Here is a 26,672-nt window from a genome sequence, read left to right as displayed (position 1 = left end):
CCCCGCACCGCTGCTGTCAGCCCCATGGGATTTTTCTGGGTTTGGGTGTTATCTAAAGGGCCTGCAAGAAATTGAGCTGTGGGGTTTCCTGATATTTGAAACCCACAATATTTCATTGGTAAATGGAAATTTAAAGCTCTCAGAGGCCAGGCGGGAAACGTTTAAAACCAAAATGTGAGATTCACCTGGGTTATTTTAGAGAGGGAAAAATGATACACAGTGAAAAAAATATATATATATTTTTTTTTTTTCCGAAGTAGGCTGGAATTTTAACTCTGGATTTCCAGCAAGTGCCATCACTGTCTAAATTACAGCTGGGAAAATTGAACTCGGCGTCTGAGAGCAGATCTGTGAGCAAGCATCAGTGAACACCGTGCTGCCATACGCCTGGTCCAGGGGGGTTTGTGGGATCGACACGTAGGAATCAGGGCACAGGTTGGGAGCACCAGCTCTGAGACAGGCCTGGTAACAATGAACACTTTAATTTAATTTTCAATACTTGGAAATCCTGCATTTTAAATCTGCCCAATGACCCACCCCCCCAGCTTTTTTTGCCCCTCTCAGGGGCAATTAGCTCAACACCCATGAGCAGAGATCAGATGTTTTAATTGCAAATGCACATTATTTCTAGTCTCGGAGGGGTATTGTGAGGTGGTTCTTCAACAAAAATCTTCTCTCCTTCCTATGGAACGGGAACATTTCTGCATGTCCCGGCAGCCAGGGTGTCCCCCAAACCCCACGCCTCCCTGTCCCCAGCTGCGAGGGGTTTGTTATTTGCTTTCTAGCGCCGCATTTCCCTTCACGAACCCCCGAGGAGTTTGCGTGGGATTTGGGACGTTCATGGGGTATCGTATGGGGTTTGGGGTATCCATGGGGCATTGTGTGGGATTTGGAGTGCCCATGGGGTGTTACGTGGGGTTGGTTCTCTGGGGCTGGGGTGCTCTTGGCGGGGGGCGGGTTTGTATGAAGCCGCCCCCTCCGCCCCCAAGGGGCCCTGTTCAGGGCTGGGGGAACCTTGGAGCACTGCGTGGGGCTGACTCTCCCCCCGGGGCATTACACGGGGCTACGGACCCGCCCCCGGGACATTGCACGGTGCTGCCCCGCCGGCACTGCACGGGATCGGGCCCGCGGGGGTACGGCACAGGCTCCCCCCCAGCTCCCGCCCGGCGTGGCCGCCGCTGCCCCCGGCAAGTGCGCGGGGCGGGCCGGGCCGCCAGGGGAGGGGGAGGGGAGAACGCTCTTGATTTGCATACCGCCGGCCGCTCGAACCAATGAGAAGGCGTGGCGAGCGTCGTCACCGAGACGGGCAGGCAGAGCGACCAATGGAACGAGGCCGGGAAGGCGGGACGCGGCGGCCGGCGGGGGGACTCGGCCGGAGCGGGAGCACGGTGCCTCTCGGAGCCGGGCGGCGGCGGAGCGTGGGGCGGCAGCGGCAGGTGGGGCCGGACGTGGGGCTGGGGGTGTTGGGGAATTCGGGGGACCCTGCTTGGGGATGGGGGCGTCTGCGGTTGCGTGGGCGCTGCGTGAGAGGCTGGGGGGTGTCTTGCGTGGGGTTGGGGGAATGGAGTGCCCTGCGTGGGGCTGCGTGGTTCCGTGAGAAGTCAGTGTGGGGCTGGGGGAAAGGTGTGCGGGGCTAGAGAGATACCGTGGGTCTGTGTGGGGCTTGGGGGGTGGGTTTAGCGTCGGGCGGTATGGAGTGGGGGGGCGGCCTGCGTGGGGCATTGAGGGCCTGCGTGGGACTGGGGAGTGGCGTGGGGAAGGGGATGGTGCCCCCAGCAAGTACTGCGGTGTGGGATGGGGGTCCCCCAGTGCGGGGAGGGGGTTAATGTAGAGGTGCCCGGGCGTTGCTGGGGCACTGGGATGGGGACAGGGGCAGGGGATGAGGGGACACTGGTAGGATGAGGTCGCACCGGGCCGGGGTCGGGGTTCTGCCGTTTGTGCCAGAGGGATGGTGCTCGAGGGAGGGGACTTTTTCTTTTCCCCACTTTTCCCCCTAAAATGTGGCTCCTGGGCTGAGCGGTAGCGTTGCCCCTGATGCCACCCACCCAAAACACCCCAGGTTCTTGGGGTGCGGTTGCAGATGCAGGATTTCGTCAGCAGTCGCTATAAGTGATTGCACAAGGTAAATGTGATTTTTTTTTTTTGTTAAGCTTCTGCTATTTTTACCTCCTCTCTGGCCACAAAAGTTATTTCAAAGCTTCTCTTTGTAAAACCCACGTTCAGGGGAGCTCGCTCGTATTGGGAAAGAATATTTTATGCGATGAGCTGGAAGAGCTCGCAGGGATACGTCTCTGCCATCGGTGCGTCCCCAGCCAGCGCTTCCCAGCTGAGGTTCCAATGCCGCGGTCGTGTTTCTATCCTCGCTGTGCCAAGCAGACAGGGCTGCGCCGCTACTGGTGGGAAAAAACCTGGAGAAATGAGAAGAAAAAAAAAAAAAAAAGCCAGGAGCTGATACTTTAGGGTTTTGAAGGTAGATTTGGAATGGTGTCTCTCAATAATGAGCTGTTGAAGTGTTGAGGTGGATTTGGGACATTGGTGGGGCATCAAATCCAGTCTGGAAACTGGATTACAAGTTAAAAAGAGAAAAGTTGAAAGTAGAAATAGCTCTTTCCTTTAAAATGTGGGGAAGCTGCGTCCCTCCTGCCCCACAAAGGGCTGTGGGGGGAGGAAAATAATTAAATCATGGAATAAATCCATCTGACGGAGCCTGTATCTGTTTTTTTGGGCTATTTTCCCGGAGGTGCAGTGGGTTTGGGTCAGGCAGCGATGCTGCGACTGGGAGATGATCAGGTTTTATTTCCAACCTGTTACCCTAGAGATGGGACAAAACTGCTGGGGAGTGGGGAACGACGACAGAAATGCTGCTGAAGTGGAGGGAACGACAGCCACCGCTGGCGAGGGGTCAGCCAGGGCTGTGGGGCTGGGCAGGGATAATTTTCCAGTGGTGCTGAAGAGTTTTGGAGCCCAAAAGTGGGGATGCTGGGGTCCCTCAGTGGGATGCTGGGGTCCCTCAGTGGGATGCTGATCCTCAACCTCATGACGTGATGGGTGATCACAGCAACCTCTGCGGCACAGGAGGAAGGCGAGGGTGCGATGGAGCTGGGTGCTGATGGGAGCTGGAGGTGACAGGGTGCTGGTGGAGGTGGCTGGGTACGTCTGGAGGGGTTTGGGGTGATGAAGCAAGCTGGGTTGTGCTGGAGAAAATGTGTGATGGCATGGAAAAAAAAAAAGGCAGGTTGTTGGGGAATTGGTGGAAAAGTTAGTGCTTCTGCTGAAACTCGCTGGGAGGGATGAGGGCACATGGCCTCTGTTGTGGTTTTGGGCTCGGAAGATGGAGCTGGGGGGAAGGCTGGCACGATGCAGGCCGCTCGCAATGCCCGTCCTGCCTGGAGCAGAGCTGTATGCCAGGATGACAGCTTGTGCAATTGGTTTTTTTTTTTTTTTCTTCTTTTTAAAAAAAAATAAAAGCAAATAACTGTTGCTTCCCAAGGCTGCATTTGCCCAGCACACACTTGAATTATGTTGATGTCCTTTTCCAGCACCGTTAGAGGCTGGGAATCAGAAACAAGGACAATTCCCGACTAAAAACCATATTGCATCCTTCAAGAACATCACTGCTGTGTAATTAGGTGGGTTTTAATTACCGGATTGCAGAAGAAAAAAGTTTGCTGTGAGGTTTGAGATACTGAGCACCATGACCACCCTGCTCTGTCCGGCTGCAGCTTTCCGGACTCCTCAGGGGGAAAATATTTTATAAAGTATTTGGAGAATAATTTGCTTTGTTATTTATACTATTTTGTATTTTATTTTCTATTCACTCTCAGTTGTATACATTAATATAAAGTTGTTACAGCCCCTTGAGGCAGCTGCAGAGCTTGCACTGCTCTCATGCGTTTCCCAGGGAAATAATAAATTACTTCGCAAGGGTTGTTTTATTTTAATGCTGTGCGTTAGTGGGCATAAAGAAATGGCCACGAGTGCTCTGTTGTGTGAGTTGTTCGTGTAACTTGTCTGTCACGGAGCCGACGAGCTTTTTCTGTAATTGGTAATTGTGGCTGAAGTAAGGATTTCTGATTTTGCCAGTGAGTGTGTTGGAAAAATTAGGGAAATCGTAGTAAAGTAACTGTCAGCAGTGAAGAGGGGGGATGGTGAGGGAGTGCAATTAAATCATCTTCTGCCTGCGACGTCCCGTGTTTGTAAATAGTAGTATCACTCTTAGAAAATTGGGCTCATTAGAAGTATTCTCATTTCAAGTATTTTTTATTTCTGTTAAATTTAATCACTTAATTCAATAAAATCAGCCCTGGGACGCATCGCCTCACAAAAAACATAATCTCTGCAATGCAACCCCCGTGCCGGTGAGGAGCCCCGGCGGGATGCGGGCTCTCTCCCTGTCCTCCAGAGATGCACATGTGTGGGTGTGCGCACATGCGTGTGCAGGGCTGGTCCCTGTGTGTTTCTGCTCCTCTGGGCTGACAGGGACCAGAGTCACCCAGCAGCAATGCAGCATCCCCAGCAGTGTCGGGACGGTTACAGCATCCCCAGCGGTGTCGGGACGGTCCTGGTCCCCCTCTGTCAGTTCGGCTGCTTGGGACATTTCCTTGTCCTCTCCAAGAAATCCCTATTTGGCGTGGGAACAGGCTGGTGTTTCACAACGTGCTGGGAATTGTTGTTTGCCCGATAAAATCTGGCGTTTATAGACCGTTGGTGTACACGCGGCTTTGAAAAAAAGGGCTCAGGAGCCGGGTTATTTCTGGATGCGCGGAAGTGCTGGATACCGAGTCGGGGATCCCCCTTGGAATTTGGCAGTGGGGCTCTTGAGATGGTGCCGAAACCTTGTGCGTGGGGGATAAGTGATTAAATGCAGTGTTTCCACGGCCGGGGGGTGGGTGCTGAGGTTTAGGGGTGACCTGGCTGTGAGTTTGTGGGAGAAACCCCTAAATCTGAGATACTTTTAGAAATTTAATAAATAAATAAATAAATAAATCCAAGTTTAATGTTGGATTTATTCTGGAGAAAAGGCTAAATTAGGACAGAATTGGCAAACGAGGCGTTTCTTGTTTATTCCCATTTTGGATTTTAGTTCCCCCAAGCTGTCTCTTAAAACTGAGTTTGTTGGCTGTTGGCGTGGCTGGGAGGATGTTCCGAGCCACCCGTGGAGGGGTCCAGCTTTACTGGGGTGTGCTGTGCGGGGAAGGGAACTTCACGTTTAATAGCCAGAGGGGGAATATTTCCTCCCAGTGTCCTGAAAAGCCCGGCTGGGTCTGTTCTCCCTGCTTGTTTTGACCAGGGGAGAAGACACGATGAAAGGAGCCAGCTCATTTTTGATGGCAAAACACCCAGTTAGCGGGTGCCAAGGAGTGGGCAGCGGGATGTCAAGTACTTTCTCACTTTTTAAAGATGGCTTATATAACCTGCTTGGCTATATTCTTATTTTTTTTCCCCTCTGGTTACATAATCCTAATTTATGAAAGCGTTCTATCGCATTCCCCACTGGTACGTGAGTGTCTGTATAATGGCCTCTGAGCTGATTAGGATGCTGCGCTTGGTCCCTCTGCCAGCCGTCTCCCGAGACGCTCAGGCAGGTGTGGAACAGCTATTTATACATTTATTCTTACTATTTTTCTTAATTATTTTTTTTTCCATCATCGCAGGCTGTCTCAGCCCCTCCAGGAGCAGGATGGGTGCAGGCTGGTGCCTCTCTCCCTGCTGAGGGAGAGCAGAGGCTTCGCTGCTGGCTCTGGTGTTCCCGTTTTTTTTCAGTATTTTTGGGATGTGCTGCAGACGGGGCAGGAGCTGCAGAGCATCGGTGTGTCAAACCCTCAACTCCATCCCGTCCCTGGCGCCTTCTCCCCTTGGAAGAGCAACAGCTCGAAAACATTGATGACTTTTGCTTTTCCCGGTATATATTTGTCTTTTTTTTTTTTTTTTTTTTTTTCCATTTCACATTAAAGCAGAGGGCATTGTGTCTTTGGTACCTGTGCTGGAGGGGCTGGACCGCGGGCTGCTGACAGGATGCTCGCAAGAGCTTTATCCCTGCGATTTCTTCTTTTGAGGCAACCTGGAAAAACCACTGAGCGAACATTTCCTCGCTGGCCTCGCTAGATAACCAGTAAAAGAACTAGGTTATTTTTAACGGGTTTATATTGTAAATGGAGCAGGGGGAAAAGCCCCTTTCTGACAGTTGCCGGTGCGGGTGAGCTTGCCTGGCTCCCGGGGGATGCAGGCAGGCTGAACCCATCGTGCTTTCTGTTGAAATATTTATTCTGGCGGGGAGCAGTGTGCTGTCCTGCTCACTTGTTCCTCTCGCTGCAGCTGGAACTTGAGGGCAGCCTCTTATTCAACATATTTAAAAAAAAACAGTTATGGCTTGAGTCTTAACTAAAACCACTTCAGAAGCTTAAAAATATTAGCTAAGCGAAACGATTAAGCAAGTGTGATGGGAACACGTACCATTGTGTTTCAGTTTGCCACATGCAGTAGTTTCCTTTTCTCCCTTTGTTATTCTCTTAATTGCTTAAAAACTTTTCCTTGCTGCTGCTGTTCTTTTAATTGCACCGATACCATCTGCTCCTGGGAGGTGATTGGGGACCGTGTCCCTCTCCGGGTGTCCCTGCGGGGTGGGGGGCACGGGGATGCTCGGGGGTACCAGGGTCACCCTGGCCAGATGGAACGAACCCTGCGGCAGCGACCACCCGTGGATACAGGAGACCAGGGAGTTTGCTTCGGTTCCCAGGGAGTCGGGCTTCACCTGGGGCGCGATGGAGGTTTGTTCCTCCATTAAAGCTGCCCTGTTTGCGTTTTGTAGGGTGTTTTTTTTCCGTTTGTTTGAATAAAAGTTGTCATGACTGGCCTGCCGGGATGCGAGCTGCTTGCACAACATGCAAGTAAATCAACCCATGTGAGTCTTATTCAACTAGTGATAGTTTAGATTTTATAGCTTCCTCATTTATTTTAAAAGGGGCCGGGGGGGAAGTCAAGTGGCCAGGATTTAAAAAAAAAAAAAAAATTATTAATTTAAGCTGTGAGAAATGGCACTCAGTGTCTTGGTGCATCCTTGTGTGTTGAGATGGAGCTGAGCATCACGTGGAGCTGCCCTGTTGGGCTTAAGAAGGTTGTATTTTCTTAGAAATCCCCATTTTAGTGTATTACTGGCTCAAACGCTGTCTCTCTGGGTCTCTGCTCTGCAGGCTGGTGTTGCAGGTGGCTTAAAACGCCCTTGGCCCGGGAAAATCTCTTCCCCTCTCCTGCTGCGTGGGGATAGTTCGCTCGGTAAGTAGGAATTTTATTAGGAAAAAAATTATTTTTCGCGATCAAGGGTGAAGCAAAACCATGGCAGGATGGTGGAGAGAGCCCTGCTGCTGTGCTAATTGGGTTGCTCTTCGTTATCTGTTGGGTGTGCTGGGGATGGAGGCGCATCCCTCTGCCCCTGCCTGGCTCCGGGGGCTGGGATTTGGGGTGATGCTGGCCGGGATCTGGGGCCCCACATCTCCCACCCCGTGCATTTAGATTCCTTGTTTTGTAGCTTGACCTTTGCATTGTAAATAAACTCCCTCCCGTGTTGCAATCCGAAGCTTTTAGGGCTGCTGTAGTGCCGGGGAAGCGAAAGCGCTTTGTGCTAAGCTGGTCTTAAAAAACAAATCCCAGAGCAGTCAGCTCTGATTTTTCCATCCTGTTAATTTTCATCCTGACTTTCAGCAAAGGTTAATAAAAAAATTGGATGGAATATAGCCTCCCCCCCCCCCCCCCCCCGCCATTTTTATTTATTTATTTATTTTTCAGCTGATGGTAGGATGCTAAATGCTGTTTTGTGGAAACAGCGAGTCAAAGCATCTTCTGGTGGCTGTGGGGAGCAGTGGAGCTGCCACAGGAGGTTTTGTCCACAGTCCCATCGCCCCTTTCTGACCATGCTGGAGCATTGTCTGTGGCTGAAAACCGCCATCTCGGTTCTTCTTAAATCCTGTTTTAGAATAAAGCTCACGTGGTTTCTTTATTTTATTATTTTATTTTTATTTTTAATTTATTTTTTTTCCTCTTCTTAACAGCTATTGGTGTGAATTCCCCACCGTGTCTCTGGGTGGGCACCTCCCCGGACCCCCTTGGACCTTCAAACCTTCTCCAGCGATTGCATGGTGGCAAGGTGAGACCCCCCCCCCCCCCCAAAACCCTCCCCAGCCTTTTTCTTCTTCCTCCTCCTTTTTCCCCTCCCGTGAGCCTCCGGGAGTGATCTGCGATGTGAAGTTTCCATTTGGAGTTGGCAAATTCCTGGTATGCTGATTTCTAGGAAACGTGGCTCTGGGATCGTGTGCTTGGTGAAACCCTAGCATGTGTGATACCTGTCTGTCCTCAGCCTGGGGTCGGACATCTGCATCCCATTCCCCGCTCTGAATTTTCTCGTATTTCTCCGGGCTGGAAGATAGCAACATCCGTGTGGAGAGGGGGATTGTAAAAATAAATGGCTTGGGTTTTTACGATGTGGATTTCTACGCGGTGCGCGCTGGTGTCGTACGGTGTGCATCCTCCTGGAGCAGTGTTTTCATTGCAAAGGTCGTCGTTTGAAAGGCATGTGCCAAGGGGAAGGGGCTTGGAGATGCTCCCCTTGGAGGTCACGGCTGCCTGGTTTTCCATGAGCGTCTGTCCAGCATTGCTTGTGGGCAGCCCAAAAAACACGGGGCTCAGAGGATAACAAAGGTGGGGAAGACACCAGCCACTGCATGGCTGAAAAGGGAGGAAAAAGAAAAGCCTTTTGTTGAACTTGCTTTTAAAAAAATAGTCAAAAAAAGCACACAGAGTGCGTTTTCCTGAAGCAGCAGCTGAATTAATCCCTGATTGTATGGGGGTGGTAATACCGAGGTCAAAACCGTAGCACTGCCTGGCTGCGTCGGGGCGTGGACGTGGGTGCTCTGCCTGGGCAACCTGCGCCCGCTGCAGGCAGCTTCATTGTGCATGGGCATCGATTGCGGCGTAATTTGCACGTGGACGTCCGTTGCGGCTTCGTACGCTCCTGAGCGTCCATCCCGGTGACGCGCCTCTTCTGTCTGCAGGAGGCAAGAGATGTTTGCAGCTGCTTGCGCTGGCATGCAGGGTGGCATTTGGGGAGATGGTGGATTTGCAAGGAGGAAAGATGCAGCAGTTGGTGTTTTTGAGTGATTTGAGGAGTTTGTATAAGTTTAGCGGGGCTGAGGGCAGGCATGCGCCAGTGCTCGGGATGCTCTGGTCCGTGGGAAGCATGCATCTTGCCCGTGTAGGAGTCTCTGGAGCTCAGCTCAAAGCAATTTTAATGTATTTCCTACTAATTAACACTGAAATAATTGCTCTTGAAAGAGAGATTGTGTCCGGATGTTGAAACCTCTGGATTTTAAAGCTTGTTTATTATAGCTCTTAAATTAGATTGAACAGCTACGCTAAATTTTGAGATCATCTGGTCAAGCAGGAGCTGATTAAAAGGGAACAAGTGAAAACTCCAAACCCTTTCCTGTAGCTCTGAGGAATAACTCTGCCCTTCCGCAGGCCCAGGGAGGGTGGAGGTGGCAGATCTGGTCCCTCTGGCTGTGGGGATCAAGCGCCCAGGCGGTGGCTGGAGGTGTGGACCAGACCCTGATGCTGGGCTCAGAGCTTGAGCAGGGGCATTTTGGGTGTTTAGAGGCTCTTTGCTTCGGGATGTAGAGAATCAAGCTGTACAACCCCGCCCAAACTGTACAGCCCCCCCAAACTGTGCAAAACCGCCCTGTTGTGCACATGCACCTTTGCTGCGGCACGCTCTGGATTTCTTTAATCACCTTCCCATTGCTTTTATTCTACGTAAATGGAAATCCCTTCCTTCTCAGTGGCTTTTCAGCGATGCCCTTGTGCCTTGTGGGATTGCTGCACCTCTGGGTGGAGAAGGACCCCCAGCCTAGGGGGTTTAACCCTTCCCCACCCTCTCTCCTCCTCCCACCCATCCGTATTGACATTCCAGGGCAACGAAGTGGCGTGGGTGTTCGGACGAGGGAGGATGATTTAGCCTGGCTTAATTTACAGACGTACACCACTAAGCTTGTGCAATGGGAGAGCAGGATCTGCTGGGGGTGTCAAACACCCAGAGGCTTTTGCACGGGGTAATTAATTAATCCCCTCCCTGTATCCGGAGCTCACAAGGTCCCGTAACGAGAAGATTCAGGCTCTGACACCTCCAGCAAAGCTTGCACGGCTCTTGGCAGCAGTCCTGACTCCCTGGTATTTAAATCACGGGGAGTAGCAGATATATATAGATATATATATATATATATTTTTTTTTTCCCCTACAACTGTTTGTTTCAAATTAATTGGGATTTTGGACCCCAGCCAGCCTCTTTCTGTCGCTCCAAACCGGAGATAAGCGGGAGCGCAGGGGTCTTTTCTCTTAACCTAGTTGGAGCTGTTTTCGCTGGACGGAGAAGTCTTGAGCTCTTTCATAATGTGGACCACGTCTAAATAGCTGGTCTTGTGGGCTCCATCCCTCCCACTGCTGCTGACGCAGAGCGTCTCCCCTCCCGCTCGCCTTGGCTGGCTTCCCTGGATGACTCCACTAATTACTTACGTAGAAAAAAATAACGAGAAGGATGCATATGATATATTTTTAGATGTCTCTTGGTGGGATTTAGCAAACGATGAGCTGGAGCCAGCACCTCCCCATCCATCTTCTGTGTCTTCTGCTGCTTGGTGGACCTTGGGAGTTTCTGCCCCAAGGAGGTAGCACTTCTTTTGCAAGCTTCTCCTCTTTTTGGGTTTCTCCTGGTCTTTAATAAATGGGTTATGGATGCTGCGTCCCTGGTGCTATACAGGATCTGGGGTGGGAAGCCCTGAGCCGATGTGTGGTGCTTGCGGTGTGCCGTGCCGTGATAGGCACCACCACCTCTGCACCTGTCTCCAAGAGGATGGCCATGGTGACAGGGCAGCATGGACCATGGGGGTTTGGAGACCATCTCAGTGCCCGAATCATGGAATGGTTTGGGTGGAAAGGGACCGTTAAAGCCCACCCAGTCCAACCCCCCTGCCAGGAGCAGGGACATCTCCAACCAGATCAGGTTGCTCAGAGCCCCATCCAACCTGGCCTGGAATGTTTCCAGGGATGGGGCATCCACCGCCTCTCTGGGCAACCTGGGACAGTGCTCCACCACTCTCAGTGTAAAAATTTCTTCAGCAGTAACCGAGGGCGTGTTTTCCCATGTATAAATACCCACGAGATGACAAGTCTCGCACCAAAGTTGGGGTTTTTTAGTGTTTTTTTTAGATGTTCCCATCTGAAACCTCAGCAGAGCAGGGGGAAGGGAGCGGACGCAAAATCTCGTTGTGATTGTGATAATTGAGCATTGCAGCAAGTAGTTCCCTTATTTCTCTATTTGCTTCTTCCATTGCAGGGCTCTTTGTGTCTCGGTGGCTTCCTGTGCTGGGGGGGCCGGGCTCCAGCTCTTCCCTTTCCACCCGGGTGTGAGGAGCGCAATTCTTCTTGCAGCCTGACTTATCTGCCCTGGGAGCTGGAAAATCCTTTCTTTGCTGTTTTTGAATCCTCTGAATGAGTGATTTCTCCTGCTGGTTTAACATCAGCTTCCACACGAGAGACTGTGGGAAAGTTTTGCAATTAGAATGATTTTAATGGATCTGGTTTATGTCTTCAAAAACCATCGCTTTCTAATTCTCCATCACATGTTTCCTTGATTACGTGTCGCACAGCAGTGAGGCTACCAAAATAGCCTTACGGTCTGAAGGAAATCATCGGGAAATATGTGTTTTAAACCATAGGCAATTCTCTTTTCACCAGACAGCATCGGTAACAGTTTGTATTTGATGAAAAATGTGGGGTTTTTGGCACCTTCTCTGCTTGCGCTGAGATGTTGGGAGCATGGTGCTGCAGCAGTTTGCCCAAAACCACCCCAATTTTTTAGAGTCTTGCTGTGAATTTTCTCTTTATCCACCCAAACAGTTGGGATTCTTCTGGTGTTGAGTTTTTGGAGAAGATGCTTGCTGTGCGTTCAGATCTTTCCATGCGGGCTGATGCTTTGCTTGCCTGAGACATGGAGCTTGGTCTCTCTTTTTGGGGTGTTCTTGGTGGGCAAGAGAAAGCGGGGTTTGCCTGGAGTTGAGGTGCTGCTTCCCAATTAATAGTCTCTGACACACAGATAATTCCTTGTGGAAAATAATGTGTAAAATGGTGCACCTATTTCTAACATCTGTACCCAAGAGTTGCTAGCCTCTGTGAGCCAGAAGGGATGGGTGAAGCTTGGTGGCCATCAGCCCTTTGCTTCTTGCCCACGAGCACTTTCATCTCTCCTGGCTTCATCGCTGCCCTACACGTCTGCCAATGTAGGTGCTTCAGCGCGTTACCTGCTGGTGCATTTTTTGGGTAAAACTTGTTGAGGGGCAATGCCAGGGGTGCAGCGTTGACCTGGGGAGGCTGAAGATGAAGGCCCGGGGCTCCGTGAGCAACCCCATCACCATGGCTGGATGAAGCGGCAGGGCTGTCCGCTGTCCCCAGCCGGCGTTGCACATCAGGGTTTCCTGTGCCCTGTGGTTCAGCAGAGCCTGGGTGGCCCCTGGGAAGGGATTTTCCGCTCTGCACGCTTGAGATGTGCTCAAAGCTTCCTTCCCTGGCCCCACAGCACAGAGAGCTGCTTATTTTCTTTAACCCTTTCCTCTGACACCACCTCCCGGGGTCCTGCCGGGCTGACGGAGCGCATGCCGTGTCTCCCCAGGTCTGAGGTGTATGCAAGTAGACCATGACCACTGATGAGGCCACCAAGAGCGAAGGGGAGGTGCAGGTGGCGGCTCTGGCCGATCATGGGGAGGACATCACGCTGGCTGGAGACCGAGGGGTCCTGAAGGTGAGGGGAGCTGCCAGGAGGGTCCTGCCTTTCCGCTTGCATTTTGGGGTGCATGATCACGTCGGTGGGCTGCATCCCCAGCCCTTGGGGTCATGTAGTACCTCCAGGGCTGTAGGACTGATTTTATTTTATTTTATTTTATTTTTTAATTTGAAAGGCAGAGATGAGCATCCCTTGTAATAAAGAAGGATAGAGTGGTGTTTAAGAGTGTGATGGATTCAGGCTGCTCAATGAATTTCGCTGCTATTGTGTTCCTAATCAGATTATTAGCTGTAAATCCACAAAGCATTTTTGTGTGTGACTCACAGACCTTAGAAAGAGCACATTACTGAGGTCATCCAGTCTGCTCCACAACCTCTTTTTCATACTCAAGCCCATTTCTGGATAGTTCTGCTCCCCAGCGCTTGCTCCTCTCCAGCTGAATAGGACCTTTCCTCTAAGAATAGCATCCTCCCCTGCTCCATCCTCAGCTCGAGAACTGCTTGTTCCAGGCTGTAGCATTCAAAAAAAAGGAAAGAAAAAAAAAAAAAGAGGTTGACAAGAAGCGAGTAGTGAAATGACACACCCCTGTGAGTAAAATGTGTATGGGCAGAAAGCGAGCGTAATTGCATTCGCTTCAGGTTTCGAACGGTGGCGTTTATCCAGACACCTCCGCAAAGTACAGGCAGGTCTCTGCTCCCAGCCTTGTCCTGCTCCGTCGCCGTAGCTCTGGTTTGGGATTTATTTTTAGGGGCTGATGGGAGGACGAATTGAATGACTCCTCCTCAAGCCTTTCTTTTGGTTTACAGCAGCACTGGGGTTTATAGCTGTGTGTCTATGTATTTTTTTATATGTGCATGCATATGTATGTGTGTTTATATATAAACAATGCATATATGTGTGTGTACATCTCTCTCTCTCTCCATATGCATCTTTAGCTGTCCCATGGCCTCCCTTCTCACCGGTGCTTTCTCTCTCTCAGATCATTAAACGACACGGCAGTGAAGATGAGTCCCCCATGATCGGGGACAAGGTTTACGTCCACTACAAGGGCAAATTGGCCAGCGGTAAAAAATTTGACTCCAGTCGCGATCGAAACGAGCCCTTCGTCTTCAGCCTGGGCAAGGGTGAGCTGTTTTAGGGGGGGGCTGCTGTGGGGATGCTCGAGGGTGGGATGGTTCTGGGGGGGTGGCACCCTGATACAGGATAGATGGACGGTGTCAACCCTGCCTTCAGTGATTTCTGAGGGTGGGATTTTTTGGGGGCAACATCCTCGCAGCACCCAGGCTGGGTTTTTTCTTCTTTTTTTCTGGTTCCTCCCCGCTGCCTGACATCTGCCTCTCTCCTAGGTCAGGTAATCAAGGCGTGGGACATCGGGGTGGCTACCATGAAGAAGGGAGAGATCTGCTACTTGCTCTGCAAACCTGAGTACGCGTACGGCTCTGCTGGCAGTGCCCCCAAAATACCCTCCAACGCCACCCTCTTTTTTGAGGCAAGTAACACATGAGCTCGCTCGCTCCCTTTCTGCCTTGCCAGCCAGCTCAGAAATAAAAAAAAAAAAAACCACAACAAAAAAAAACCACTGCACCAACCCAACATAAAAACCAGCTTGGATTCCTGAAACGTGTCCCTCTGCTCCAGGAACCGCTGCCAGGGTTTTCTCAGAAATGTGTGTCTGAGCTGGGAGGCTGGGACTGAAACTTCGGCTGGGGAGAGCCCCGGTGCTGGGGTGGAGGGAGGGGGGAGTGGGCAGATTCCTGGTTTAAAAATGCGCATGGGAAGGAGAAAACGGCTGGGAAATGCCTCCGGGTACTAAAAATCTGTTCGTGCCGCAGGGCGGTAGGGAAGCCAAGGTTCTAGCACGGTGGGCTGGCTGGGCAGGGCTCGTTGGGACAGGATGGTGAGGCGGGAGGAATAGGTCTTGCCTAAATTAAGGCTCAGTTTCTCCAAGTCCAGTGAGGACTAAGCCGTGGGTCGGAGCTGGTCCTGGCGGAGAACAAAGGTGAAGCTCCTGCCCGCGCTGGTCCCAAGCAGTTTTCACAGCATCTGGCCATGTTGTACCCTTACAGGCCTAATAAATTTATTTTTACTGTTACTTTGTGTTACGTTCAGGTACTGGATGTGTCCCAATTTCTAATAAATCGGCTGTATTATGCTGTGGCTTGGAGCTGGCTTTTACGGGCAACTTCTGCTCGTCAGCTGAATGAAGAATTAGCTGGCTTGGCTCTCCAGCCAGAGGACGAACTGCTGCTTTGTGGCTTTTCTGTTGTTTTTCTCCTCTCCTTCTCCCCTCCCTCAGCTCTGCCCACCTTTTCTTTATTATTTTAATTTTTTTAAATTTTTTAAATTTTTTTTTATTTTAGGTTGAGCTGCTGGACTTCAAAGGTGAGGACTTGTTTGAGGATGGAGGGATAATCCGGAGGATCAAGAGGAAGGGAGAAGGTTACTCCAACCCTAACGAAGGTGCTACGGTGGAGAGTGAGTGCCGGTCCCTCCGTGGCGGGGGCTGGAGGGGTGACCCTGCCCCGGAGCAGCCCCGCTTTCTTCTCCCTGCCAGGGAGCTGCTGGCACTGTGTAGCTTGTAGGTGGGATGTGGTTACGTCCATCCGGAGGCCGGACAGGATGGAGAGGGGCTGGGAGAGCAGTGGTTCGCTGCCCACCCGGGGATGCTACTCCGAGCTCTCCTTTGGCATGGCCCCAGCACTGGCTCTGCCAGAGCTGCTGGCCAGGAGGGTTGACTGGAAAACCCTCGAGCCGTGGGAGCAGCCAGGCAACGCTGGAGCGACCCCCTCTGATATAACCAGCGCTCTGTTTTCTTTGTCATGTCGGCAAACGCATCCCTGCAAGCTCTGTTGCTGCTTAGCCGTGGGAAGGATGGAGGGAGCAAACCCCTGCTGGGTTCCAGGGCTCTGCCGTCTCCTCCGACCCTTTTGCATCCATCGCAAAGCTGCTCTGGGATGCTCTGGCTGCTGAAACCCCCGGCTCTGCCTTGCCTTGGACCAAGCATCAGTAGCCAGGCCATCCCCCCTCAATGACATCCCTTGCTAAGCGTTTTGGGCACCAACACAGCTTCTTTGTTGGTGCTTGACAGCTTCTTTGACATCCTTGTTCCAGCGCTGATCGTTATTTCGCTGGGTTTTATCGCGTCTGCTGCGGAATGGAGCCGTTTCTTTTCCTTCCCCTGCGGCCAGAGGGCTGCTGCTGATGGAGGGGGAAGGAAATTAATACAGAGGGTTTGCTTAGGTTGGGACAGTCTCGGCCGATGCTAGAGCTCAGGTCCCATAGGGCTCTTCCTGTTCTGATCATGTTTCTGGAGAAAACGTTTTGCAAGGCTGGATGAGGGAAGCCAGGCCCATTTTTTGTTTTTCCTTCCCAAGAACCGCTTGGCCACGGACACGGCTCACTCCGTACGGGAGGCGTTTGCTTTCTTTTCTCTCTTTCAGAGCTCCCGTACACAAAGGTTAACTCCCTTTAGCGAAGGAGAAATTGGATCTGAGCTGTAACAGCTCATAAAGCTCACCGCCTTAAATGGCTGCTTCTTCTAATGAGGCTTTCTTTTGAGGAAGAATGAGTTTTTGACTTGGATTCGACAGTCTGCCTCTCCTGCAGTAAGCATCCTAGTTGGGGGTCAGCTGTGAGCTGAGCTTCAAGCCAGCTTCTCTACCCCAAAGATTAAACTAAAAGACTAAATCTAATTGAAATAATCACAGGTCCAGCATTTCTCTTTACTTTGATTTTACTTTACTTTGATTACTTTGATTATGCTTTACAGCCGACACCGTGCCCAGTGCGGAGAGAAAAGCCCTGGTCCCTCTATGGTTGTTCCTTTTGCAGCTCAAGGTTTTCTTGAATGTGATGGTGGTTTAATGGCTCAGGAGGGGGCTGAGGCAGGGAGGGGGCCACCAGCCAGGAATCATCTCTCTGAAAGGACATAAGGAGCCAAATAATGAGGCTCCTCCTATGCCTCATGCCCCCCTAGACCCTCCTGCTGCTCTACCTATGGCAAACAAAAGCGTCCCTCAGAGCAAACGCTGCGAGCGGAAGGACACACGTGGTCAGAATAATGGAGATGAATGCCCTCCGAGGTGATCTGGTGTAACCAGCGGTGCTTGTGCAGGGCAGAGATCGGGGAACGTGGCGCTCAGCCCGCCTGCCGTGCCAAGCCGCTCTGTCTGCCACCGCCCGCTCCCGCGGCGCTTAATTCACTTTCACTTGGAACCACGCATCCCCAAAGATCCCTACGCATCCAGAGACCCTTAGCTACATCTTCGTCAGAGAGGATGTGGAGAAGCAGCGTCAGGTGGCCTTGCAGTGAGCGTTTTGGGTGCAAATAGGTTTGGGTTTTTTTTTTTTTTTTTTTGACAAATGCAGTGCTATTTGTTATGGGCGCTGTGCTGGGTGTGGAGTGGCCGTGAGGACAGCACGGCAGCCCACCCTGGGACAAGGCTGTGACCCAGGGGAGCAGCCATGGTTTATCTCATCCATGTATTCGAGAGGTGCATGGCTGCTGGAATTAGGCTGGAAGCAACCGTGTTTTCAGGAGCAAGTATCTCCAGGCTGGAGTTTTGAAAGCGTTTTTATAGGTTTTTCAGTTTTACGGAGCTTAAGTCGCAATTCCGGTCCCTAAAACCCAGGCTGCAGTCAAAATCTGGCATTCCAGCTTTTGTTACAACCTTTCCCCCCTCTTCTCCTCCTTCTCCATTTTTAATCTGAGTACAAATTGCTGTCAGCACATCAAGTTCGTGTGCCAGCCGCACTCGGTACACTCTGTTCTCAGCTCTTCAAAAACAAAATCGCTGCAGGCACTGAGAGAACAATAAGTCAGAGCTGCAACCAGAGTGATGTTCCTTCAGCGGCTTTTTTTTTTTTTTTTTCCTTGTAATCCAAGAGCGACTGCAGCCAGTTGACCTGCTCCTGGAAACCTGACCGGAGATTTTTTTTTTTTTTTTCCCCCTGCTTTGCCTGGTGTATTTTATGTGCGATTAAAATAGAGCAAAACAGTCCTGGGAGGGAAGGATCGCAGCATCCTCCTGTGGGTCCTGTTTTAAAGCAGGATCTTCCGTCAGTGTCACATCCCATTGGGGACGGGGGACCTGGGAGAGCTGCAGTGCTGCTTTTGGGGTGAGGGATTATGGATCCGTACTCGCTGGGAACACGCAGGGAGATTATATGGTGCTGTGGGGTTACTGGGTTACCTATATTTTAGGCTGAATTTTCCAGTTTCCAATGTCTGAGCAAACAACCAGCTTGGTTTTGGGTGGTGCAAAAGCAGAGGTTGGCCCTGGAGGAGCGGGATCCATCCTCGTCCCAAGCTGGGTGAGCAGATGCTGGCCTGAGCCTCATGCTCACTGCGATGGATGCAGGATGCGTCCCGGGGTGCTGGCAGGCACGTGAGCATCCGTGGCTCTGCTGCACTTGAGTCCCAGTATGGTTTTGGTGGCAGGAGCGGGATGACAGGGCACAGCTTGGTGTCCCGTCCCCACAGTGGGGAGAGCATCCTTGGGTGGTGCCACAGCGGTGTATGACACCCAAGGGCTGGACCTGCCCTGGGAACAGGGGTCTGCCTGCGGTCTCGCTTAGTCCGTGTGTTTCATCCCGGGGACTTCCTGTAGGTCCTGGGACAGGGAAGTGTCTGTGGGGCAGAGACGGGCAGGTTTCCTGCAGCTCACCCGTACGGAGCCCAGGTCCCCTCGGCTGCATCTGGCACGGGCTTGCGCTCGCCTCCTGCCACCCGAGGTGAGATGCTCGGTGACCTGTGGTAGCTGGGGTCGCATCCTGTGTCTCCGTGCGGTGCTGGAGGGGCTCAGAGAGCAGCCCCCAGCCCTGAAGGTTGTTTTCTTTCCAAGCACCCCTCCTCTCCACGCTTCAGCAGCGCTTGCACGGGCGATGTCTCCTCTGTCTGCTCTGCAGCAAGCAAAGGTAAAGCTTGTGTCCTTCCAGGCTGCAAAGTCCTTACGAGCAGTTGTGGTGCCTGCCATGAATTTTTCCTCTTAAAGGCTTTTTTTTTTTGTTTATTTTGTCTTTTTTTTTTTTTTAACAGTACATAGAAGTTCCTTATGCAATTGCTTTTCTTTTATACCTGCCCGCACCCTGCAAGCAGAGCGCAAAGAACATAAAACTGTCCCTGAAGCCCAGAACGTCTTCAGGATCAAATAAATAAAGAATAATCTTGCTGTGGAAACCCAGCCAGGAGTACCAGGTGGCGAATGTGCCAGGTACCTAGTGTCCGCTCCGGCTGCACTTCTGCCAGCGTCTGGGACTGGAACAGCACGGTTATTGGTTGAAGATAAAAAAAAAAAATAAAGAAAGGAAAAAACTGTTTATCTTGTACTTGGCATTCATAGAGGCAGGAGAACATGGCCTTGTTTTTGGGGTAGAAGGCTAGGCAGTATAGCGCTGTATAGAAAATGTGTAATCGCCGTGATAAACTCTGCGTGGCGGTGTGCCAGGAGCAATATCCAGTTCCAGTAAGGCTTGACTCGCGCAGTGGAGTACGAGTGGAACATATTAGTCACGATGTTTATCTATTGTCTGGTCCTTGGTTAGATGAGATATGCCTGCCTTGCTTTTCAGCAGTGTTTCCAAGCTCTCCCTCCCTCTCTCTGCTCACCAGGGGTTCTGGCTGCCCCCAGCCCCAGGCTTTCCCCCTGGATTTTGGGAGATGTGCTTTATAAGATGCGATGCTTTCTTTGGAGCCCACCTTGCCTTGGTTTGGGTGGCTCTGGGTGCGATCCTGCTCCGTCCCCTCTTGCCTCCCTGCAGTTCACCTTGAGGGATTCTGTGGTGGCACCCAGTTCGACTGCAAAGACGTGAAGTTCGTGGTGGGCGAAGGGGAGGACCACGACATCCCCATCGGCATTGACAAAGCCCTGGAGAAAATGCAGAGGGGAGAGCACTGCATCCTCTACCTTGGACCACGGTAAGAAGCAGCCCTGCGAGGGTGCCATCTAGTTTTAAGCTTCCAGCATCCCAGCTTGTTTTAGCACTCATGGAAGACGGCGATCCCAAAAATAGGACTCTCCAGGAGAGCCTTGGGTTAGCAGTGCCTGCAGGGAGAGCACGAGTGCCCAGCAGCGTGTGGGCAGGAATCTTGACATGCTTTAAAAAATCAGGTAGAAGGAGTTTATCCACGTTCTGTGGCTGAAAGGAAAATCACCTTATGCTGGAGAGAAACCTGTCTAAAAAGATGGATTTGCTGCATCTGGAGAGGATGATTCCCAATATATACCGCGTCGTATATTGTCAAGTATCTGCTCATGGAGAATAATATCACCGTGGCCCCAAAATGTTAAAGCTTCAGGCATGGAGCTGGGTGTGAAACCAGAATGAGTAACCTGGGGCTGTGTTTGTGGCCAAATGCTGCCAAATTGAGGGGTTTTTTTTTCCCCCTTGCTCCTCTGACAGCTTCTTTCTGCCCTCTCAGGTATGGCTTTGGTGAGGCAGGGAAGCCGAAATATGGCATCCAGGCGAACGCGGAGCTGGTGTACGAGGTTACGCTAAAAAGCTTTGAAAAGGTGAGGGCAGGGGTGCGCTGGTCCCTCCCCAGGTTACGGGAATGCCGGTCCCTTTGCAGCGTCCACCCTTTGTCCCTGGCGTGGCTGCAGCCCGGCCCCTGCTGAAGTAGATACGTCACCAAGGATCTCTGTGTTCTTAATTTGTTCTTCTCTGTTGGTTTGTTTTATTTTTCTGGCTGGAAACCAAGGCTGGTTCTCTTATTTGTTCCTAGCCTTGTTCTTTTTGTACTTTCTTTTATCTTTTTCCCCCTCTTTATGTTTTTTTTCCCCCTTCTGTTTTTATTTTAACTATTTTTTTTTTTCCCCTTGGCTGCACAGATAGAAGTTGCCGTGCCGAGCCGGCTGTGCCCATGGGGAGGCTGGGGATGGGATGCAGTTGATGCCCATGGGATGGGGCAGGTAGTCCTGTGCCACATCCCCGGCTGTGTCCCCCCTTACCCTGGTTGGAGCGGGAGCGAGACCCACCACGTCCCCTCTCTGCTGGGGGATGTCTATCCCCACCCTCTTTTGGGGGGTTTATTTTTTGTCAGAGTTTTTCTTATGGGGTTGTGGTGGACAAACCACCCTGCTGATGGTGAAGTCCTGAACCTGTCAGAGGTTTCTCTGTCGTAAAGGGCTCCAGGTCCACACCCTGATGTGTGCTCTGGGTATCTCCTCGTCCCCGGCACCGCAAATTAAAAAAACTACTGGATCTGCGCTCTGTAATACCATCCTGACAAGCCTCGCTCGTTAACGAGCAATCCTAGAAAGCTGTGTGGTCCTGCTGGTGCAGTGGGCTGCCGTGCTCCGCTGGGATTGCTCCAAGCATTCCTTTGCAGGCCAAGGAGTCGTGGGAGATGGACACCAAAGAGAAGCTGGAGCAGGCTGCCATCGTCAAGGAGAAAGGCACGATGTACTTCAAGGTTTGTAAACTGGGGAATGGCAGAGGCGGAGCATGGGAGCTGGAAATAAATTTGGGGTGACTGCCAGGTACACAGCTTGGCAGTCGTCAGTGTTGGAGAAGCTGTGTGCCTCCCAAACAGCACTGGGGCAGGTGGCTCCTGCCTTTCCTCTGCCTTTTTCTCACTCCCTGAGGTCCCTCCTCCTTTCTTGGCATTGCCTTGCCCACCTGCGTTCCCTGTGAAGCGGGATGGCCGATTGGACTCTTTCCAAGGGGTGGATGTGGCCAGGGCTGATGCCAAGGGGTTTTGCAGTTCCCCTTCCCAGGCTGGGGCATCTGAGTCCTCCTCTGCTCTGCACAGAGGAGGAACGTGAGCTCTGACTTGGCTTTTCACAGGGCTGCACACCAGCCAGGCCCCAGTGTGTTCGTAGCTATTCAGCATCCTCCTTCCTCCGTTTATTTCTTTAACATGCCGCGTTAAACTCATAACCTGTTTGCAGGATGTTTTGGGAGCAGACCCAGTGTTGTCAGCACGGGTTCCTCTAGCCTCTTCTTCTTTGCTCCATCCCAGGAAGGCAAATACCTGCAGGCGGTGATTCAGTATGGGAAGATCGTGTCCTGGCTGGAAATGGAGTATGGCTTGTCTGAGAAAGAGTCGAAAGCCTCCGACTCCTTCCTCCTGGCTGCCTTCCTCAACCTGGCCATGTGCTACCTGAAGCTGCGAGAGTATGCCAAAGCCGTTGAGTGCTGCGATAAGGTAGAGGTGCACGAGCCCGGGAGTTGGAGCATCCTCTCCTCTTGCTTGTTTCCACTGGGAATTTGGGGTTTTAAAAATTTCTTTTCATATAAGAAACAATTTCCAAACGGCAGTGGGATGGTGGCATCCCTTCTGCACGTCGGGGTCTTTGCAGTTGCTGCATCCTCAGAGACTGCAGGAGCAAAAGTGCTTTTTGGGGTTCGAAATCCACCTGGGCGTGTGCTTGGAACAGCTTTTCTTCCAAAGCCAGATCTGCCTGAGTGGACCAGCAGCTTTAGGACGCTGTTTGGGCCTGCCCAGGCTGGAAGTGGGTACGACAGAGGCAGTCTCTACCGGAGCTGCAGTGGATCTCCAAGCCTTTTGAGGGGTGGGATGGGGCTTTGCCACTCCCTAAAAGAGCTGCGACCTTGTCTTTGTCAGGAAATTATGAATTCTTCTATAAAAGGCTTACATTTAACTATCTTGCATATGGGAAAGACAGTAAAGCTAGTTGCCTTAATCTAAAAGGTAAATAATCTGAGATGCATACGTGGCTTTTACTAAAGGAAAATAGTGCGATTGCTAAAGCAGGGAGACAAAAGCATGTTTTATCCGTCAGCTCCCTTGCCTCCAAGCTCTCTATGTGCCTCTGGGCTCAGGTTTAGAGTTTACACCTGGTTTCTTGTCTGTGGGATTGTCTTCCACTGACTGCCACTCAGAGTTGGAGAGGAGCAAGGAGAAATAACTGAACTCTGTTAATGACCTGCCAGCTGCAGATGGAGACGAATCAATTTTGATAGAGCAAGATGCAAGTGCTCTGGAGACTTGAAGCTGCCTTGTCCTAATTTTGGCAGATTTAATGAGGCTTTGACCGCAGAGGGATCTTTCAGAGGAGCCTCAAGTTGTTCCCATCTCTGGACCTGTGTGTTTCCAGGCGCTGGGACTGGACCAGGACAACGAGAAGGGCTTGTACCGGAGGGGGGAAGCCAGGTTATTGATGAATGAGTTTGAGCTGGCAAAATGTGACTTTCAAAAAGTGCTGGAAGTGAATCCACAGAACAAGGCAGCGAAATCCCAGATCTCCGTCTGCCAGAAGAAAACGAAGGAACACAACGAGCGGGACCGGAGGATCTACGCCAACATGTTCACAAAGTTTGCGGAGAGGGATGCGGAGAGGGACGCAAAGGTGCGTGTGGCCTGTTTTGGCCATCTAGCAGGCTGTGTTGGAGGATGCTTGGCAGGTTTGTGATGAGAAGAGATGGGTTAAACCCAATTAAATTACAGATCAGGTTGAGGATGGATGGTTTATTTCTTGGTGTCTCCTATGCAGAGGCTGATATCAGGTGCTCAGTCATCAGTAAAAGTATTTGCAGTGTGAGCTCCTGAGGTCTGATAACAGGGTTGGCATTTGTTCTCAATTTTGCTGTTCCCAGCTAGTGACGGTTGATGACCTCCTGATCACCAGTAAAATGAAATGTCATCCCATCTCTGGCAAGGCCAAGGGTATTTTGAGACATGATAGTATGGATTTCCTGAACCTGGTAAGGCAATAGCCTGCTCCTCTGCTCGTACGGAGAGATCGCTGTCTCGTAACAGGCTCTCATCCAAAATTCCTCTGAACAAAACCTGATGTACTGTAACGAGAGAGGACACAGCTTTGCACGCCGTCTGCACCGGTCATTTTTAGTATAATCTCTTCTGAACCAGTGCCTGGAGGCTGAGGCTGTGGAGTAAGGGACTGGTGCAGACCTGGGGAGCAGCGTGCTGGGGTAACGGGCTCTGGCAGGGAGCGGAGCCGCCCCAGCCGGCTGCTGGCACCGTGGTGTGTTGGTTGTGATGGGGAGAGTCGCTGCCGGAGCAGGCGTGAGGCTTTCCTGGGCCTCGGCACTCCTCTCCTGCACCCATCAGACAGGCTGTGCCCATGGCTGGGTGTGTGGGCTCCACCTACGGCTCGGTCCCATATCTCCACTCTGATGCTGCTGCCACATCTCCTCATCCTTCTCCTCTGTGCCCCTGCACCCCCCCATCCAGGCTCACCCTGGGTCGATGTCCTGCACCCGTTGAGGCAGGTCACACCATTCCCAGGGGATCCCATGCCTTCCCAAAAAACCCACTGAGCTGATGAGGTTTAACCTCCGCCAGCCCCTGAGCCGAGAAAACAGGAGCCTCTGGTGTGAGCCGTGGTGGTCGACAGGCAGGGGGGATCCAAGGCGGGGAATTTTGCCTCCCCTGCCAGGTCTGGCTGCCCGTACCCATCCCCAGCATCGCTCCTGCCTACCTGCTGCTTCCTCTTCCTCACTCCTGTTTCCAACTCCATGTGCTTTATTTTGTTTTTTTTTCAGGAAGCAGCTAGCAAATCTGGGGTCGAGAAAGTAACGGAGAAAGCAGCTTGTGAAAAGGGATCAAAAACTCCTGGTGCTGAAGATGAAGAGGCTGGAGGACACGTATGATGGAGGAGGGGAAGGGAGAGCCTCCTGCCCTCGGCCCGCACAGAAAAAGGTTGCTGCCAGACCTCGGGACTCACCAGTGTTTCCTTGTAAAGCTTGTTACAGTTTGTGTGATCGTGGAAGCAAAAAGCGCCTTGCAAAGAAAAATGAACCCCGTTCCGCCGCTCTGGATGCACTCAGGGGCAGAGCAGGAGCAGCGGGATGCCGTGGGACCACCACACATGGAACAAATAGCTTTTAAACGGAGAGAAAGAGAAAAAAACCAAAAATAAATAAAAATTGAAACTCTTGGCTCTTGGGAGGTTTCCGTAGACAGCTTGTCCCGGCTCCCTTGGCTTCGTGTTGGTTGTTGGCGCAGCATCCTGGGTCCTCCGCTGTGTGTTGGGATGTGGGAGATGCTCCGTGTACGCTGCCGTGCTGCCTCCGGTTGTACCCGGCACACGACCGTGGTGCCTCTGCCAGCATGGAGGGGAGTACCGCTGGCACGGGCACGGTGGGCTGCTGGGATCCGGGGCTGGCTCACGTGGACCCAGTGCCCTGCAGCACCCGGCAGCTTGCTCACCTGTCGGTGCTCGCTAGGTTGAGGGGGAAAATTTGGTTTTCTCTCTTGGTGGCTTCTTGGCTGTGGCCGAAGGGGTTGAATGCGGAGCCAGGCGCAGGGGTGAAAACTTCTTCCATCGCCTCCGCTGCAGCCCCTCGCTGAAGGGTGTAATTCGCTGTTAAAACACTGTTTCGGGAGGGGAATTTTATCTATTGAAGAAGCTGGTTTCTGTTTTCTTGGAGGGCAAAAACCTCCTGTCCAGCTCTGCTGCTTGCAGGCGCTCAATCTGTAGCCTGCGTCCCATCTTTAAATGGGATTTTATTGCTTATTTAGGGTCCATACAACAGAAAAAAAAAAAAGAAGCAAGCTGACATGTTGTGGTTCAGAAAGCGAGTGCCTGGGTCAGAGCTGGTACCGTGGGTTTACAACTCGTGTGGCAGCAGCTTTCCCGTGGTGCTCGGAGGGGGACAGCCGTGTCCCCGTGACAGTGCTGCTGCCACCTCGACCATCATCCCTGTCCATCCGAAAGGGACGCCGTCGCTGCTGTGTGAGAACAGCTTTCCGGTTGTTATTTTTCCTGTCTGTTCTTTGTAATACCTCTTTTGGAGCTTGAAAATAAACAACTGAAAGGAAAAAAAACCCACCAAAAGTGCTTTTTCTCTGGATCCTGCTTGGCAAAGGAGGTGGCCGTGGGGAGGATGAGTCTGCTCTCCCCTGGGTGCAGATGCCCCTACTCCAGCAAGGGGTTCATTCAGGAATTACCGGTGTTGCCAAGGACCCCTGCCCATTTTTACTGGCACCATCGTTCCCTGGATGAAGCCCGAGAAGGGCCAGCATGCCGTGCTTCAGAGATGTCTGGTTGGGGGATGCTACTTGGGGGTCTCAGCTGGTTTTTTTTTCAGCCTGGGAGGGTTTATCCTGATGCTTTTTTAAATTTTATTTTATTTTTCTTCTTTTTGCCTGCATGTACCTCTGGGAGGGGGCTCCCCGGGTGGGTGGAGACGGCGTTTGTGCCCCTTGGCTGTGGGACTAAGGATTTGCTAGTCCCTCTCTTACCCCCACCGCTGCAATGGGATGATAAACTAGATGTCAACCACTAGATGTGGTTGAAATTCCTCCTTTCTAATCCATCAGGTGGTACGTGAAGCATCATTTCTCAAGCCTGTCTGTTTTCCCACCTGCAGTGGATATTCCTGGCACGGCGGCCCTGCGGCTGCTCGGCTGGGTCTCCGATTTTACACCGCCCAGCAAAGCATCCCTGTGGGTGCTGCCTGGAGGGGCTCTGCAAAGAATGGGCTGCTTTTTTTTCTTCTTGCAGGCAGGGCAAAAAAAAGTCATTTGGGGACAGCCCAAGCCCCATTTTCTATAGGAAACAACTTTACACAGAAACAAAAACCCAACTTGCTTTGCAATTTCTGGGCTTTCCCTCTATTTTTAAAGCAGATTTTTGGCTTGTTTTGGTTTGGTGCTTTTCTCCCCCTTGAAAAATAAATTAAACCTGGGCAGGTGATGAGATATGGTTTGGAGATGAAAGGAAAATTGGGGGGATTTTGTACCAAAGGTGGCGAAGCTTTGGTGGCGCTGGGTGCCGGGTGCACGGTGTTCAAATGCCATCTAGTGGCACTGGGGACGGGGTGGGAAATGGGGTGGCGGGGGGGTTTTGAGGGGTCTGTGGTGGGCTGGGCGAGGCCAAGGGTCCGCTGGGGTCACTGGGGCCGCTTGGCTCGGCCGATTTG

The 26,672-nt window shown here is 51.7% G+C and overlaps 1 protein-coding gene across 4 annotated transcripts; it reads left to right on the top strand.

Annotated features, from left to right (window-relative positions):
- The first annotated feature begins 1,985 nt into the window (after window positions 1-1,985).
- On the top strand, window positions 1,986-25,575 carry FKBP5 (FKBP prolyl isomerase 5). 4 transcript variants are annotated; one of them, XM_086765847.1, is made up of 15 exons: window positions 1,986-2,122; window positions 5,655-5,809; window positions 5,955-6,125; window positions 7,191-7,272; window positions 8,046-8,140; window positions 12,711-12,839; window positions 13,801-13,945; window positions 14,168-14,310; window positions 15,182-15,296; window positions 19,581-19,737; window positions 20,242-20,332; window positions 21,151-21,234; window positions 21,784-21,969; window positions 22,883-23,134; window positions 24,291-25,575. In XM_086765847.1, exons 6-15 carry the CDS (start codon window positions 12,735-12,737, stop codon window positions 24,396-24,398), a joined length of 1,386 nt encoding a protein of 461 aa, XP_086621973.1. In that variant the 5' UTR covers window positions 1,986-2,122; window positions 5,655-5,809; window positions 5,955-6,125; window positions 7,191-7,272; window positions 8,046-8,140; window positions 12,711-12,734; the 3' UTR covers window positions 24,399-25,575. The 4 variants fall into 4 exon arrangements, with proteins under 4 accessions (XP_086621973.1, XP_086621972.1, XP_086621974.1 ...); XM_086765846.1 differs by lacking the exon at window positions 5,955-6,125 and having other exon boundaries at window positions 5,655-5,902; XM_086765848.1 differs by lacking the exons at window positions 5,655-5,809; window positions 5,955-6,125.
- Window positions 25,576-26,672: the final 1,097 nt, after the last annotated feature.

This window comes from Chlamydotis macqueenii, chromosome 23 (assembly GCF_036417535.1).
Source record: "Chlamydotis macqueenii isolate bChlMac1 chromosome 23, bChlMac1.mat, whole genome shotgun sequence".
NCBI lineage: Eukaryota > Metazoa > Chordata > Aves > Otidiformes > Otididae > Chlamydotis > Chlamydotis macqueenii.
This window is presented reverse-complemented; position numbering and strand designations above follow the sequence as displayed.